The sequence below is a fragment of the Myripristis murdjan genome, chromosome 7, assembly GCF_902150065.1.
Source record: "Myripristis murdjan chromosome 7, fMyrMur1.1, whole genome shotgun sequence".
NCBI classification, from domain to species: Eukaryota; Metazoa; Chordata; class Actinopteri; order Holocentriformes; family Holocentridae; genus Myripristis; species Myripristis murdjan.
Window position 1 is genome coordinate 7,301,683 of NC_043986.1, and position 17,831 is coordinate 7,319,513.

General features: G+C 42.0%; 1 protein-coding gene across 1 annotated transcript; it reads left to right on the top strand.

Annotated features, from left to right (window-relative positions):
• The first annotated feature begins 816 nt into the window (after positions 1–816).
• tmem115 (transmembrane protein 115) lies at positions 817–16,043 on the top strand. The gene is made up of 4 exons (XM_030056382.1): positions 817–1,432; positions 1,733–2,387; positions 5,439–5,803; positions 10,498–16,043. The coding sequence occupies exons 2-4, from the start codon at positions 1,896–1,898 to the stop codon at positions 10,814–10,816; spliced, it is 1,176 nt and encodes a 391-aa protein (XP_029912242.1). The 5' UTR covers positions 817–1,432; positions 1,733–1,895; the 3' UTR covers positions 10,817–16,043.
• The last annotated feature ends 1,788 nt before the right edge of the window (positions 16,044–17,831 follow it).

Below are 17,831 nucleotides of genomic sequence, written 5' to 3' on the forward strand. Positions count from 1 at the left end.
GGAATAAGCGCTGTGTTGTATTCTTATTCCATGAATGATTTTATATTAATGTTTTCATAAGAATTTGTTTTAATGCTTTTATTTTAAGCTTTTTTTTTTTTTTTTTTTACTTTTTTAAATTCACACTTGTTTCTCTATGCAGCATTATGTTTAACACGTGTCTGAAAAATATGTGGCCTATATTTGAATTTATTTTCAGTAAAGATTTAAAAAAGCAGACAACCAGAAAAAAAAAAAAAAAAGCTAATACAACTAAAGTTATCAGGCGCTGTGTCCACAGCATGGCTGGTCTGCAGCTGTCCGTGTGCGCGTCTGCGGGGGTATTTTATTTATTTGTTTATTTATTTGTATAATTATTATTTTAATCTTTATTGAAAAGACAGGGTAAATTAAAATAAATTTAATTACTCCTAATTTCTGAATTTAAGGAATAAATAAAAATTACTAGATATTAATTTTATATTAACTGGATATTTTCCCAATAATGTAGAATTCAATTTTTATTTTATTTTATTTTATTTTATGTTATGTTATGTTATGTTATGTTATGTTATGTTATGTTATGTTATTTTATTTTATTTTATTTTATTTTATTTTATTTTATTTTATTTTATTTTATTTTATTTTATTTTATTTTATTTTATTTTATTTTTAAGTTTCCGCTTGGATACTGTGGTAACTCCCTCACGTCACTCATCGAGAACTCAATTTCCCATCATTCCTCGCTGCGGCAACGTTGCGTGACTTGACGTTTTTGTGTATGTGTGTGTGTTTGTGTGTGTATGTGTGTGTGTGTGCGTGCGTCTGTGTGTGTGTGACCGCCTGGTGATGACGGTGGAGGCAGACACAGACAGCGCAGGTCAGTTGCTGCTGAGTGTCAGTGAGAGCGGCGGAGCCTCCCGGAGCTGCTGTTTCTCCGCTAAGCTGCTTTTTAAAAGGCGGAAGAACCGAAAAGTCAACCGACGGAGGTTTAGGGTTTAGGTGAGCTGGAGAGACGGCGGCGGCTCCGTGCGAGCGGGCGGTGCTTCGGGTTCCAGCCCTCGGTAACACCGTCTCACAGGCCTGTTGCTAGCTACGGGAAATCCTCGGGCTAGCCCGGCGGAGTTGGGGCCGACGGAGCGCAGAGGACCCGGACAGGAGTGCTGTCGGCCGGGCTTTGTCGATCAGGTCTTGCTCGTCTGTCCAGAAACAACCAGACGAAGGCGTAACCTCCCGTGATCTTTTAATGGCGGACACAAAACAGCGGAACTGTCGGCGGAGGCTCCCAGCTGGTCGGCTAGCTAACAGCAGCTAGCTCATGTTTACAGGCTAATCCAGCCCGAGAGCCGCTGGAGAAGTTGGCTGTGCTGAATTTTTTTGTGAATTTGTCCCAGCGGGGATTTGCGTATTCTCCTGTCACCACCTGCCAGGTGAGGCGGTGGTGACTTGTCAGGTAACTCCATATGTGATATAAACTGTGCTTACATTGACTTGAAGGTCGTAAAGCTAGCCTGTTTGATTAAAATGCCTCCTATCAAAGGTTATCACTGCTTTCAGCTTATCTTCCTGTTGCTCACTGTGTTATCTTGCTAACTTGGATGGTAGGAATCAAGCTAGTGGCTTGGTTTTTTGGCTCGCTGGATCCATATTACAAAAAGATAGTGACGTTGTGAAAGTTGTGAAATCGTCTGCTGAAGAGTTTGGACAGAGGGGTCAAGCCCTGACTGAAAGCTTGTGTCTGACCTGTTGATAGGACAGTGTCCAGATGACGGCCTGCAGAAGAGAGTGTGTTTTGATGCTGCCAGGAGTCACGGGTTTCACCTGCTCTGCTTAACATTGTTGATCACATCCCAACAAGCTGCACCCTGCTGCGACCCCCTGTAGCTCTACAGAGATCCTCCTAAAGACACGCCACAATGAACCGCTACCTGCCGGTGGCTCGGCAGCACTTCCTGGCTGCCCTGGCCAGCACCAGCGTGGTGGTCAAGTCCATCAGTGCTGTGGTCCTCCTGCTCTACCTGCTGTCGTGGGCGGTCGACACTCCATACGCCCTGGGTGTGACCCCGGGCTACCTCTTTCCCCCTAACTTCTGGGTGTGGACACTAGTGACCCAGGGGGTGGTGGAGCAGCACGTGTGGGGCGTGGCGGCCAACGTGGGCACGGTTATGGCCTGCGGGCGCCTGCTAGAACCTCTGTGGGGCGCTCTCGAGCTCCTCATCTTCTTTGCAGTGGTTAATGTGTCCGCAGGCCTCCTGGCTGGCCTCTCCTACCTCCTCACCTATGTGGCCACCTTCGACCTGGACTTCCTGTTCGCTGTGCGTGTCCACGGAGCCGCCGGCTTCCTGGGAGGGGTCCTGGTGGCGCTGAAGCAGACCATGGGGGACACCACAGTGCTCAGAGTGCCACAGGTGAGGCTGAGAGAGAGAGGGAAGAGATCTCAGGAAGGGGTGGGGAAAAAAATCAATTCACTTAAGTATAGAAATTCTTTTAATTATGATTTTTTAAAATAGATTTTTTATTACTGCATTGATTTACAGTAAAGATATTAGTATCAAATGAAACTAGATGAGCAAGGGAATCCATTGGTCTAAGCATGTCATGCTAGGTTGTCAAAAAGGGGAATATATGTTGCTCCAACTTCAGCGAAGGATAAAACTGGCATTTTCAAAGGGGTTCTCTGACCTCTGACCTCAAGATCTCTAATGAAAATGGATTCTATGGGCACCCATGGATCTCCCCTTGGCACACATGCCCACATCAATGTAATCCCATGCAGTTTAGGGCACAAACCATGCAGGTCTTTGCATGCAGTACCAATGTGTTATTTTGGCCTATTTTGAAATGGGGAATTTCTGCAGACTGGGGCCTAAACAGTGTTGAAGTTGCATGAATTGGGTTTGCCCTGAAAGCTGAGACTCTTGTGGATTCCATGAGCCACATTTTAAATCATAATATCGAATTGCAATACTTGTAGAATCACAATACATATCGAATCAGCAGCCAATTATCATGGTAGTACTGAATCAGGAGATAAGCATATTACCCAGCAGTAATTTCAGGCCTGCAGAGAGACTCCAGTAGGCAGGGAGCAGGCTGTTGTAAACTGAGACAGGACCTAATAACAGACTGAAGTGGAAAGCATAGTTAAAGAAAGACTCCACCTTCACGAGGAAGTTAAAGAGCCCATTGTTGAAGTCAGTTTACCAACTAACAAGATTTTCAGAATGGACAAGATCTTCCAGTTGATGGTTAAAGTCTAAAGTCTTAAATGACCTCAGATGACTTCTACTTCCTTTAAATGGAGTATCTCAAATAGTAACTTGCTAATCTTGCTAATCTTGCTCTAGTGGGTGTACATTAAATTTTCAACCAATAAAACCTTTACAAATCTTTAAACATCCTCTCTCATCCACCTTATAGTTTAAAATAAAATTGGTTTTCTCCCAAACTGATGTCTTATTGATTTACACTTATGAATGATCCCTCCCTACGCTAAGTCCTGCCCCAACATCCTGTTTCAACAGGAAAATATATGAAATCCAGAAAGTAAGAGTCCATTTCATAGGATCCAAAATGACACTCTTCCTTAATTTTATGTATTTCCTGTTTTAAATGAGATGTTGGGGCAGGACGTGAAGCAGGGAGGGATCATTCATAACTGCAAACCTTTGGATGTCAGTTGGCAAAAGATACACAAGAGATTGTTTGAAAATTTGTAAAGGTTTTGTTGGTTGAAATTTTGAATTATGCTCCCCGGTAGAGCATGCAGTCACCATGAAAGAGATTCTGTTTTACAGGAGGAAGAAGTCATGTGGAGTCTTTTCATGGGGACTTTAATTAGTTGCCCCTGAAGAAGAAATGAACATAGCAGCTGCAGTCTGATTTTGCCAAGCTGTGGATAACGGCTGATGGTAATTTACCATCCTGAGTTCAAACATGTTATCCCTTTGATTTTGAACCGTTAAACTGTTAAAAGAGCATTGCTTTACAGGATGCTACAGGTGGGACCAGAGAATGAGAGCTAGCATGTTTGCAAACTACAATGAATGTTCTTTAAGGTGGAAAGAAACAAGGACAATTTTAAATTTCAGTTTCCACACACACAGTCAGGAAAACGACAACAACATTGACGTACACTGTCCATATCGTTCATTCATAAAACAATTTGAGTGTCTCTGTATCCTAGCAACATGGCCGCAGCTGCAAAAGACATCGAGTGTACCAGTTTAAAATAATGCAGTTATCCCGAGTAGAAAGAAATGCCTGAACAAATTACAGACATTATGAAATAAAGAAATTATTCCTGAGGCAGAAAGCACAACGTCTGAGATGCATTGTTGAACGGACCCTTTAGCCGTCCAAGGTTGGACAGATGTTTTTCTACAAAACTCAAAAAGTGCAGCGTGTTCTGCTGGCAAATGCCGCTGTGGGCCTGGTGAGCCCTGCTGTACAGATGTGTCCATCACACACATTCCACATTCACATTAGCCTGTAGAAAACCTGCATGTCCTCAAAGTCAACCTTGTAGGAATGGAGAAAAACAGCTTCATTTTCCACTCGAAACCTATATATGTTTACTATTTTACAATGCTTTTTCAGTAGTGTGGGAAAGATGTTATCCCAGGTTGATGAAATGTGAAAGGGACGGTGTCAACTGTTCAAAAGTGATTAAATTCCTGCAGGACACCTTTTTAAAGTAGGCCAGTATAAATCAACACAGAGCCATGTATTTTTTGCAGTAGTGCTCTATGGGGATTTTTTAATGTTGTTTTCCTGTGCATCTAGTTCACAGTTAATGATTTGAAATAACCAGAGGTGAAGCCTTTAGTAACTCATTGGTTGGAGTCATGTACTGTATGTTTTATTTTGAAATGCCATCACCATGCTAACAGCTTTTGGCCATATTGCCCATCCCATGCCAGTGATGCACAGGTGTATTTACTTAACCAATCAGCATCTGTTCTGCTTGGTCTCACTTCCCTGTTTTAGTGATGTAGGTCCTCTCCTGCGCTGACTTTCTCATATCAAAAGACACATTGGCTTTTCCAGGCCTTTAATTTATGACCACTGAAGTCTTTTTTTTACCATGAGGCCACTCATTGTTTTTCCTGTTTGTGTTTTGTCTTGAATCCACAGAAAACCTGGTAACATCTCTGTACTTTCCCTAATCTCAGCTCAGCAGCATAGGACCTAAACAAAGGCCAAATGTTTGTAAATTTTTACTGTTGCTGCCACCAGCCGTCCTGGCAGGTAACCAGCCATTGTTTAAAGTCACATTCTTAAAATCTGGGTGGCTGATAAACCACTGAAACTGGTTGGTGAATTGTGGGAATTGGCAGCCATCTTGGCCTGTGGACAAAGCGGTAGTTTCCTGAACTTGCAGCTGAAGCCTCTGGTCTTTTTCAGTCGGATCAGTTCGGATTGCAGGTACTAAAATATTTCTCCTCCTCCCGTCCCAGGTGAGACTAAAAGCGGCGCCGGCTCTGGTCCTCCTCCTGTTGGCCTTACTGCGTCTGTCTGGGCTGCTGGAGAGCGCCGCCCCTCTGGCCGCCTACAGCTATGGCGCCCTGTCCGGCTGGGTCTACCTGCGCTTCTACCAGCGGCACAGCCGGGGCCGCGGCGACATGTCGGACCACTTCGCCTTCGCCAGCTTCTTCCCCGAGGCTCTGCAGCCGGCCGTGGGGCTGCTGGCCGGCCTGGTTCACTCTGCCCTCGTGAAGATGAAGGTGTGCAGGAAGATGGTGAAAAGGTACGATGTTGGCGCACCCTCCTCCATCACCATCAGCCTGCCAGGGACCGATCCACAGGACGCAGAGAGGAGGAGGTGAGGAGCATGCAGGAAAACATTTACACATGCATATACATGTACACAAATACACTAATACACATTCTGGAGTTAGACCGATAAATTGATTTGGCTGTAGTGGCCTTTTAATTAAATACCAGCCAGTCAATATTGTGACAGAGGCTCTTCCCCTGACTGCAGCTAAATAAAACCAGTCTGTAAAAGCTGTGATGAGATGTTATTTTCTTTGCTTTTTTAAATTTTGATCTGCAAGGCTGAGAGTTTTCAGGTACCATGATTGATTTCTGGCCTACAGCTGCTTTATATTCATAAAATGCCTAGTTTAATACAATCTCCGCATTAAGGGTAGAATTTTTTCTTTCTTTAAATCCAGTAATTGTTCAGTGATGTCTCTCAATTATTTATTAATTCAATGGAAGTAATATATCCTAGAGTTTGCTGCTGTTGATTAGCTGTGATTGACGTGAACCCCCTACATACCCAAGAAGAATTTAATAAGGCTGGATGTCAGTGGAGAGCTTCAGCCTCACACAGTGGTCCAAATGCTGTTTTAGAGGCTTTTGAACGCAGGCGAGAATACAATTCTCAACAAAACACTGAACATGTAGAAGTTCTCTGGTATAAAAATAATCAAATTTAAAGATAATAAATGTTAATATGAAACACCAGATACCAGCAGCAAGTACACGCATCAGAAGGGAAAGATAAATTTACATACACAAACGCCTCAGACACAACACCCATGTAGTGAACTAATGCACTGATGAATTAGGAGTTCATTTTATTTACTCAGGGAGGTTTGCGTTTGAGGCGCAGTGCCTCCCATTCAGACACACACACACACACACTTGGGAGCTGCTCAGTGCAACCGCAGTCTTCTTCTGTTCAAATACACACGCAAACACACCTACCTTTATGTTGTCAGGGATATATTTCCCCTCATCTTCCATTGTCTTCACACACTGCCAAGCTGTCATACAGATTTGGTTACAAAATAGATATCTTTCACTCTATCTCTCGCTCCCACACACACACACACACACACACACACACACACAAATCCTGCAATTGGATAGGGGCTGTAACAGTTTTAAACGGACACAGAGACCCTTTGTGGATGTCCGTGTGTTTCATAAGTGCTATGCAATCCCCAGAAACAAAGTTTTATAATGCTAACTGGAAACTCAGTCAAGAAAGAGCATAAACTGGCCCTCTGAAGTGAAGTGGTGTGACAAACAATTTGAAAGTTTGTGTTATTGTTTTTCGGGCTGAGTAAGTGTCCTGCCCCCGGGGCTTTAAAACTCCATTCAGAACGCCGGCATTGTCATTTCAGAAACAGGGTCATTCTTCTTCATTCCTGTAAAAGTAACAGGGTTTTGAACTGGGGCAGAGAAAAGTGATGTAACAGGTTGAGGATCTTTTATCCTCAAGCTCTCTTTGTCGAAGACAGAAACAATATGAAACCGAATCCTGCTGCTTATTCACACCAGACGCATTTTCCCAATGAAAAGAGGAAGACAAAGCTTAGTTCTGAAGAAGCTGAGAGAACATGGCTGTTTGACCTGGACCCCAACAAAAATCACACCATTATGCTTCTGACAGTTTGTTCAAGTAAAAATTATTAATATGATGCAAAAATCATCATTCCAACTAAAATCATGACTCACAAACTTAATATCTGTAAAATGTATTGTAAAATTATTATTTTTTTAACCATCATTCAGCCCTAATTCAAATGCACGTAATTATGCTGACATTTGGACATGTTCAGCCTTATGTGTTGGGATTTGTCTCATTCTGAATTCAGTCTTAATCTTAATATCATACAAAGGGCAGCACCCCGGTGGCTCACCAGATAAGAGCACGTACCATGTACCACGGCTTAGTCCTGATCACAGGCTCCCAGATTTGAATCCGACCTCAGGCCCTTTGCTGCATGTGGTCCCCTCTCTCTTTCCTGTCTCTCTCTCCACTGTGACTTAAATAAACCAGAAATGCATAATACTTTGTGGTTCATCCACCTTTCTCTCATATTACCTTGTTAATTTGTGTTTCAGTTGGTAGTTGCCTACATTTCCCTTAATGTCTTTTGATAACCCCTGAGGAATGGGCCATAACTTGTTGCATTCCTGTTGGTTACACACACTGGTGGAGCATGGTGTGTTAGGCTGGAAAATGCAGCTTCAGTTTTGGACAAATTAACACTTCCTAATGCTATTTAATAACTAACATAGCTAATAAATGATTTAACTTTCAAAGAAGTGCCACTAAGAACATGATGCATAATTATAAAGATAAAATTAAGCCACTGCAGACAATTAATGAGAATTTGACCTGTTTGGTGTAGACAAATAACATTAGCAACATGAAGCAGCTTAGTGCAAGCAGTAGCTAAAATAGTATTGTGTGTATGACTCACTGCAGTTGCTGTAGCCTTTCATTTATCTATAAGTTCTTTTTTTGGTAATCCAACAGTAGATGTTTGCCTCAGTTTTGATGTGCGTTCACTCTCTTCTGGCTCGTATTTCCCACTTTCAGTGTGATGCAAATCAAATATGGCTGAAAACGAAGGGCTCTGCTGAATGTTGTGATTCTGATTAGCCCGGAGGCATGTGATCAGGAGGTTTGTTTTCTCTCGGTGGGTAATTAACCTCCATGGTGTTCATTAAAATGCACAACACCCAAGCCCTCTAATTAGAGTGCCACAAGGATAAGTAGTAATTCAGTCAGAAATTTGGAGGGAACTGTAAAGTTGGAAACTAATCAGCAAATGAACGGTTTCATTCCAAAATGAGCAATCTGCTATTTGATAAATTGAAGCTTTGTCTTAACAAAATAGACGTTGTAAAACCAGCGCATATCGTGGGTTACTATCAAAGTTTTGAGTGCGCTTTAAGAGGCTTTTCATAAAGGTTGTTTGAGGACACAGGCGGCTCTCAGTATCCAATTTTCTGTCGTAATTTTCCTGCACTGTGTTCTGCTTTGTGTCATGGTACTGATTACATCCCTGCTTATGCCTTTGTGTTTGTTTTCAGGTTTTCTGTCAAACTCAGAGAGCTTAATCTCCATGCAGGCACACACTTGAATAGATATTGAAACGATCTCACAAGCTATTATCCCAGGGAATTAAATTTTATTGGACGCCTTCATTGCAGTCTGGTTGGAAGCAATGAATGCATTTACACATACACATTGTTAAGGTTGTTTTTATTCTGGATGTTTAAAAAAAAAAAACACGAAACTGACCTCTCATCCATCGGCCAAAGTGGTCGATGTTTTCCACTGTTAAGTGGCCACTTCAATCCTGTCATCCAGCTTGAAGGGAACAGAGCCTCACAGGCGTCCCACTGAAAATAGAGGGTGCGTTCTGATCGCCCTGTAGTTCCCTGCGCAGTGGACTACACAGGGTGTGCCGCCATGTTCAGTGTGATTCCAAACCACAGGGAGCAGTTTGAAGGGTCCTGTGAACTGTGCAGGGAACAAGTGAACAACGGCTCCTCACTTTGCCCAGTTTGCCAACGGATATTACCCATCAGTCATTGCGCGCCGGCGAGTCGAACCAACGGTTAACTCACGTTGTTTATGGCAACAACAACCGGGTGCTCAAGATCAACAGAAATAATCTGTCAGTGATCAACATATAATATGACACACAATTTGTAAATGATGTGATACGAATCTCTTCAGGAATGACACTGTACATCTTGCAATGAAATCACATTTATTTATAAGTTTTTGCTTGTTACGCGAAGTTGATTACGCTGACAACAACGGGGTGCACGAGACATGACGGTTATTTAGGAATGACAACCGTACATCGGTAATGTGAATGAATGAAATAACATTTCACAAGACATTTCACCTGGGTGTGTTTTGGAAACTCGGCCGGAAACAGCTGTGACGTTGCAGGGTGTTCCGATTGGAGTAAATTCGTGAAGTGAAGTTCCCTAAGCCGACGTTACCTGTGCAGGGAGTAGGGAGCTCTGTCGCAGTGCACTGTGGATCGGAACTCAGCTAGACTTTCTGTTATATCAAGGAATTTCAGGGAAGCCTGAGAAATACCATGGAATTTTACAAATGGTTGTTTTACAGAAAACTTGTTTCACACATCCGTTTGTGTTAGATGGTCATTGTCAGCTGATTTTCTCCATAGAAAGGCTAAACATAGTGGAAACTAGAGTGTTAGTCCCTCGAAGATTTTTCTGTGCAGAGGTATAAAATAATCACACTGAGCAAAAAATAACATTTTTTCCAGTCACAAAAATACTCCCATTTAGTCATAGGAAGTTGTGGAATTTTACATCAGTGACTGCATTTAGATGTGCAACATTACAAATGTGATGGATAGTCCAAATAAGGGCATGTCGTGAATAAAGTATTTACATTGCTTATAAATATCATGATTCTGAATATTCCAGTATGTATTCTATTTTGAATATGCATCAGCAGCTCAGGAGCAGGACAGTCCACTGCAGCAGCTCTGTGGTGTGAGAGCCAATTATCAAGATGTTCAGTCCCACCACACTTTGTGCCATTTTGTCCACACTTTTGTCCAGGGATGTAATGATTTTCTCTTTCATGACAGTTGAGTTAATGTCAGCTTCCTGTCACAGATGTTGACATTGAGGACACTAAGTTAGAGCTCTGGTATGAAGTACATCTTGTTTTCTCATCTCATCTCTCTCCTCCTCCCTCTTCCTTCTCCCTCGCAGACAACTGGCCCTCAAGGCGCTGAACGAGCGTCTGAAACGCGTGGAGGACCAGTCGGCCTGGCCCAGCATGGACGACGAGGAAGACGACGACGACGACGAAGTCAGGACGGACACTCAGCCGCTGCTCCCCGGGGGCCGGGACCCGTCCTCCTCCTCCTCCTCCTCCACGGCGAAGCCAGCGGGAGGGGCCGCAAGCGCCTCCCTTTCCTCCACCTCCTCGTCCTCGGTGTCGCAGAGCGGCGGAGCGCCCTCCTCGGGAGGAGCGCAGCACCCCGAGTCCAGCATCATCAGCTTCGAGGACGCGCCGTCTCGATCGTAACACAGAAAACACACGTGTACAGAAGCATACTAGTGTGTTAAGTGTCACTGGCTAGTATACTAATATATTCAGTGGCAGTGATTGGCATACACTTGTTATCACTTACGGGGACACACGCGAACACAAACGACATCTTCGACCAGTTCATACACAGCAGTGCACTCACACACTCTTACTATCAGTCTCATGATGAAGCCCACAGGGGTAGAAACTGTTTTATCTCTAACGGGCTCAGTGCTTTCAGTTCAATCTTCTTGGTTGTAAAAGCTCGGTGTAGTTGGACATCACGGACACTTCAGTCTTCTTCTCCTTCTCATGTACAACCGAAAGTCAACCAGAAATCCTGTCTCGTCCGGGCTTAACCTCAGTGTACCAACTTACAGATTTCTGTCCGCTGCTTCATGTGTCTCTCTCTCTCTCTCTCTCTCTCTCACTCTAAATAAATGACAAAATGGGTGTACGATATTCTTTTTGTAAATCTTTTCAGGCTCAGCCATAAACGTCTCCTGATTGCCTGCCATGAAAGAGACTCCCATGTAGTTCTTGTCCCGAGCGTTCTCGATCCACCAAACTCACAGAAAAATGAAAGGCCAACGTCGAAGCGCTCGGGGTTTGGTTCTGAATCAGAGCGAAGCGCGGTGCAGAGAGAGGGGAGGCTGCGAGCGAGATTAGCATTTGGCTCAGTGGTTCTGAATAAGTGACCGTGTGTGTAACTGAGCGAGTATGAAAGCGCCCTCACAGAACCGAGTGCCGGGCTCGAGGACAGAAGCTGGTGTCCGTCTGTCCGGCCTCCCACATCTAATAGACTGAGAGACACAACTTGACGATTTGACCGAGTGCAAAAGTGGCGGAAAGAAGATGCTGGACCGGCTCCGGTTGTACTCGACCAGATTTGCTTGCCGCCTGTTGTTATGAACGGTCTTAAACCAGGCAGAGAAATGGTTCCTGTACCCGGTGATTTTTTTTTTTTTCCTTTTTTTTTTTTTTTATCTCCACATTATTGTTCAGTGGAGAACATGGTTGTCAAGAACAAGATGTTCTACTTTCTTTTTTCTCCTGCTCTGTCTCCATCACTGAACAGAGAAAAACAACTCTCTGGGTGTTGGTATAAGTGTTGAGTGCACTAACGTTTCCATTAGGACTGTGTTCCTGTGTTACACTCTCACAGATCTATGGGGGATGATGATGATGATGATGTTGATGATAGTGGTGGTGATGGTGGGTTTTTTTCTTTTCTTGTTTCATAAGTGCTGACTTTTTTTTTGTTTTAAGAAGGGTATTTCGGAGATGAATCCCAAGGCTAATGCTGCAGCCTTATCCTGCTTGCTTGTTCACTTCCCCCTAACAGGAAATGGACTAATGTGAGAAGCAGAAATAGCTATTAAATTATGTGAATGTTTGTACTGAAAAATAATAGCAGAGAGCCCCAAACACCAGTGCAAGCTGTTGGCTGCTCACTCTATGGTGAAGAATAGAAAATAATGTTGGACATACACAGTCTCCATCTAGGTATTTGCAGGATCAAAAGATCAGAAATGCAGTTGAATAGATGAGGTGCAGATCAGGTGGGTTCGATGTAACCTGGCGAGTGTTGGCGCATTTCACACGCCGACTGCAGCCTGAGGAGAAATCATTCTACAGAGACGATGCCTTTTGAAGTATCATAAATCAATTGGTTCAGGCTTCCCAGTCGAATGCTTTGCACTTGCAGCGTCTTTTGTTCCATTTGAGAAATCGTAGTTGTAACCGAGGGGTGATCGGGTCGTGTTTAATAAGGAGGGTTTTGGAGATGCAAATAGTTTTTACTTTTGATTTTCTGTTAATTCTGTGCCGAGCAGAAAGTCACTGCTTCACCCATCGAGGTTTGGCAGTCTGTCATGTAAAATCGCTGAATTCTTATTTCCAACCGTTCATTGTTTGTCGAAAGCCATTTCTGGTGTTGTAATCACAGTGGGGGAGCGAACTAACAAGATTATTTCACTTATAACTGCCGCCAAATAAGCTGATTAAAGATGGAAGACGGATACAACTTCAGCAAGCTTCTCCAAATATTAACATTTTGAACAAATTCACTTTGGTTACACTTGTTGAACAAGCGGGCTAAAACGCATAATTTGACGTTTGAAGGAGGCATGTCGCCCTGTTTCATCATCCCTTTAAATCCCCCTCCCGCTGTGAGAATCTGTCTGGAAAAAGGCAGCCTGGTTAAACTAGTTGCCATTTGAACACGAGCTGTTGTGACTGTGCGGGCAGACACGGCCTTGAATTCACAAAGCATCTCAAGAGGCTCAAAAACGCTGCGGTTTCTGCTTTGATCTGCTCTGACCATGATTTTTCATTACATAAACAGTAACAGAGTCCCTGTGCAAGTCTGGAGATGCTTGGAAAATGAATTTGATCTTGTCTGTTGTTTTGAAAAGCTTGGGAACTGAACAAAACGTTTGGATAAGCGTGGAAATCAGTTTTATCAGCCGCAGTGTATATTAACTACACATTTGACACAAGTGTGCATCCTTTGTGATTTTGCATAATGAGATTATCTCTTACCGTGAAGAATAATCTCCCCCACTGTACGCTTTAAAACAAAATTCTTCAAATCATAATCCAGAATTTTAAGGGTTATTCAAGTAATTTGTGACCTTTATCGCCCTTTATCTCTTACCTGTTAATTAATAGACTCACAGTAATAAGAGCAGATTTCCAGCAGAAATGTCTTACCTGAAATGAGGTAGTGTATCATAATACAGAATACTGTAATAATGATAATGCTGTTGAATTTTATTTATATTTTTATTTAACCAGTCAGGTCTAAACAGCTTGAACAGATTTTTTTTTTTACTTTCGGGGTGGGAGTGTCTGCAAATTCCAATAGGCATGTAATTTTTGTTCCAAAACAGAGAACAGACTGGAAACTGTGTTAAAAAGCCAGAAATCTCTGCATCTGGTAAAGAATTTGTTGAGTCACTGGTGGTTATTGACCACTCTATCAGCTCCCTGCAGATGATAATGTGGCTATTTGATGATTAAAGGCAGTGACAATCTTTTAGTAGAACCCCTTTAACCCTTTCAAATGGAAAAAAATGGATAGAGGTGCCAGTAAATGTTCAACATTGATTCTTGATCTGCAGTTTTTTTTTTTTTTTTTTTTTTTCTGAGAAAATGTGGAAACAGGCTCAGTCCAAATGTCTGGAGTTTTACACACTGAGCGCTCCTCCACCGGCCTGACAGATTTCATAGTCCAGCACTCGGTGGAAAAGCAAAGAGGAGATGCTTGTCATATCCAGTCAGCGCTGGGTTTATTGCTCTCTGGCAAATATTGGGCACAGATTGTGCTATGTGATGTGTAAAAGCAGGAACATGATCCTGCACATTGTCCCGGCCTCGTAAGCCATCACCGAATATGCTTTTAGAAATACACGCATCCTGCCTGTGAGATTCAAACACGATGACGCCTCCCGAGTTGACATTCAAACACAAAACGGCTTATTTTCAATCTACACGTCATCCTCTTCAGTTTCCATCCCATTCTCTGTAATAATTTAATCCGGCAGCTCGTGCTCCCTGGGGAAAAGTCACTATAACAGAGGAAAAATGTCTCCATCGTTCTTGTCTCGAGGTGCAACTGAGATTTGTAGCTGTTGAGTGTGAACACTGAGACTGTTTTCACCTTGTGGAAAGTGTGTCAGATATGGGAAATGATAGCCATATTAATGAAACGGTGTCTGCTGTGTGTGTCCTAACCTGTCCTCGCGCTCCTTCTTCACTCCGCTCATTTCTTTGTGCTGTTGTTGGGCAAGCAGAGGTCTTATGTGGATGAGTGGGCCCGTTCTGGATCTCTGGAATGGGTTTCAAACTATTCTGCGCAGTTAAAAAAAACAAAAAACAAAAAAAGTTCTTGTAAAATCCACCTTGTAAGCCCAGACAGCTGGCGTGTAGTCAGATATCTGAAATCTCAAACTGCGTACTACAATGAACGAGTTCATTTTAGAAATAGGACGTAGCAAAACCTGTCTGTGTGTATGTGCATGTAAATAATGCTCTGCAACAGCAATGTAATAGCAGCTGTGTGGTGCATCATGCAAGTTGAATGTTTTTACGTGCCATGCTGTTGCAATAGCACGGGAACAGCATGACATTTCACTTGATTTCCATTGAAATTTGAGCTGTTTAATGTCAAGCTTGGCTGCTGGCCCAAGTCGGCTTGCATTGTGCATTTAGGTCAGCTGTGCGGCAAAAAAAACAAACAAACAAACAAAAAAAAAAACAGAGCTGTGACATAGACATACAAATATTGTTCTTGGACATTTCGTCTGTCTGGGTGAAGTTGTGGAATTTGATCGGTAGAAATGCACAGGAACATCGTAGTAGGCGGTGTGAGGTTTCAGATTTACAGCCCGGCCTGTCTGTCTCTCTGCGTCTGCCCTCCATCACGGCTGTCCTCGCTCGGCTCTCCTTGCTGTCTCCTGTCTGTCAAAGAAAAGAAAGAAATGCACTCTTTACAAAAAAAAAAAAACCTCACTGTATTTATTTTGAATTAATGCCAATGTATTGTTCATGTTCATGTGGACAAACTAGAAAAGCTGCAGGCACGGATAATGAATGATGTCAGTGCAATGCTGTTGGGGGGGGGCAACAGTTATAATTATTATAATACTGCAGTGGCCTAAAGCTACAGGGGCCAAACTGTTTTAGTCAGTGGATAAGCTCAGATCAGTCAAATCTGCATACGCAATTCATACCTGTGTTTACCTGTGAGCCAATAACTGGTCATTATTTAGGATTCACCGCAGGGCAGGGAGCCAACGTGCTAGTGGTTTCACCGTTTGTTTTTTTGTTTTTCCTGCTGATTTGATTGTTAGTTAGTCGCTAGATGTGCAAGTGAGCATCCACTTTGAAGGTAAAAGTTTACCTTAAAAAACCCGTCTGGTTAATAGACTGTGTAGGAGAAGCACCGGCTGTGCAGAGAGTTGGTTTCCTGGCTTGATGATGAATGATGGGTAACAGATGATAACTGCTCTGTTCTTCCTGTTGGCAAACGTGGCAATTCATTTTTTTTAAAAATAGTTTTCACTACTATTTCTCCTCTTTCCCTCCTTTTGCACCAACAAATCTTGTTCACACTAATGAGTCTTTTTCTCTCTGTACTGTGGCTGTTGCACAGACTCTTCTGTTTTAGTTTTCAGATATATTTCTTTATCTCTATGAAATAAAAAATGATTGTATGAAAGTGACCGAGTCTTTGAATCATTGCTGATTCTCTCAGACCTATGTTGACCTGAGTCTTTGAGGTCAGATTTGACATGCCGTATGACTAGTAGGTCAGTAAATGTGTAAAGTAAATTTTTGGTGTAATATTTGGTACAAGTTTATGTTTAAGGGTGACAATTCAACAGTGCAATATCCCTGCATGTATATGGTGTATATAGGTATACTTAAAAAAAAAAAAAAAATCTTATTTATGTGTTGTAATATTTTCTAGGATGAATACACATACTTAGACATAATGCACATACTTGTTTTACAACTACAATTAATGCTCAAGTAGGATTAATGCATATATTTATACTTTTTTTTTTTTTTTTTTTTTTTTTTTTTTACAAATTTCTCAGGCACATATTTTTTTTATATTTTTTTTTATTTCTTTTTCTGTTTCTCATAATTTAATTCTTCCCTTCAGAATTTAAGCAACTGCAACTGACCCAATTTCCACCTTGGGGAGTGAAGGATTTCTGATTCTGATATTTTTCTAAGAGATATGCCAAGAAACAAAACTCCTAATTATTCTATTATTCAATCTATTATTGTTTTGAAAATCTTTTTACAACAGGAGAGGTATTTCTACTCTTTTTCAGTCTCTCAGGTCACCTTTTACCTCATTAATTTTCTTGAAACTGGGCCTTTAACTTGAGAGGTGACGCTGTTGGTGTAATACCTAAACTGACCGCCAGATGGGGCAATATGCACAGACAAATGGTTCATCATAGGAAAATAAAAGGAGAAAAACACCAGTGTCTGCCGGCAAAGCTCTAATGGGCGCAGTTAACTCACACCACAGGAATAATACAAGTGGATTAAAGTTATTTATCTATAAGAAACATATAATTACAGCATTTATTTTCTACAGGAGCAAGGGGAGGTTCCCAAACAGCAACTCTACATTTTATCAGCTGCTCTCCATTTCAGCCAGGGACTCACTTGTAGTAAATGAGGTGTTCCCCTGAGTCCCAGGCTTATGAAAACACACCAGCAGTACTTAAGTTAAATGAGGGAAGCACACCATAAAGAGGCCAGTGACTCAATTTGAATGCCAGTCCGTGGTTTAACCCTCCTATTCCTTCAAATGTACTGACTTTTTCTTTCTTGCTCAATTAGGATCAACTTGACCTCCACAAAATGATTTTAATCAAAAAATGTTACCCAAGTTTATGTGTCAGGTACTTTATGTTTCTTGTTGACTGCTTAAATAGGTATTTAAATAAAACTTTGTTCACCCCATTATACATCAAAGTTCATGTGGGAATTGTGTTTTTCCCTCCCAAATTGTCATGAACTATAACTATACCACAGGTAAGGTTATGTTTGGTGAGTTTTTTGAAGATTATAAATAGCATGTTCTAGTTCCTCAGTGTCATCCAAAACAAATGTGTGTAAAATGTTATTTCTTGTATGTTTTATACAGTTCAAACAGCCTGGAGTCAAATCAAATGGACCCCAAAGAAACACTGCGCACAAAATGTGTACAGCACATTGAAAATACATTGTTAATTTCATGTTCACCCCCATTAAATTAGGAAGTCATTATGAAATGTTAATCGGGTATGTTAAGGACTGAATGGCGTCAAAGTGACCCCTCAGATAATTGGAGGGTTACAGAAACAGACTTTTATTAATTATAACTATAACTAGTGCAGGGCTTTCCGGGTTAAATTGCATCTTTGCGGGCTCCTATAAGACGTTAGTACACTTTAACCTTAACCCTCCTGTTATGTTCAAATTTTACTAACATCCCTTATGT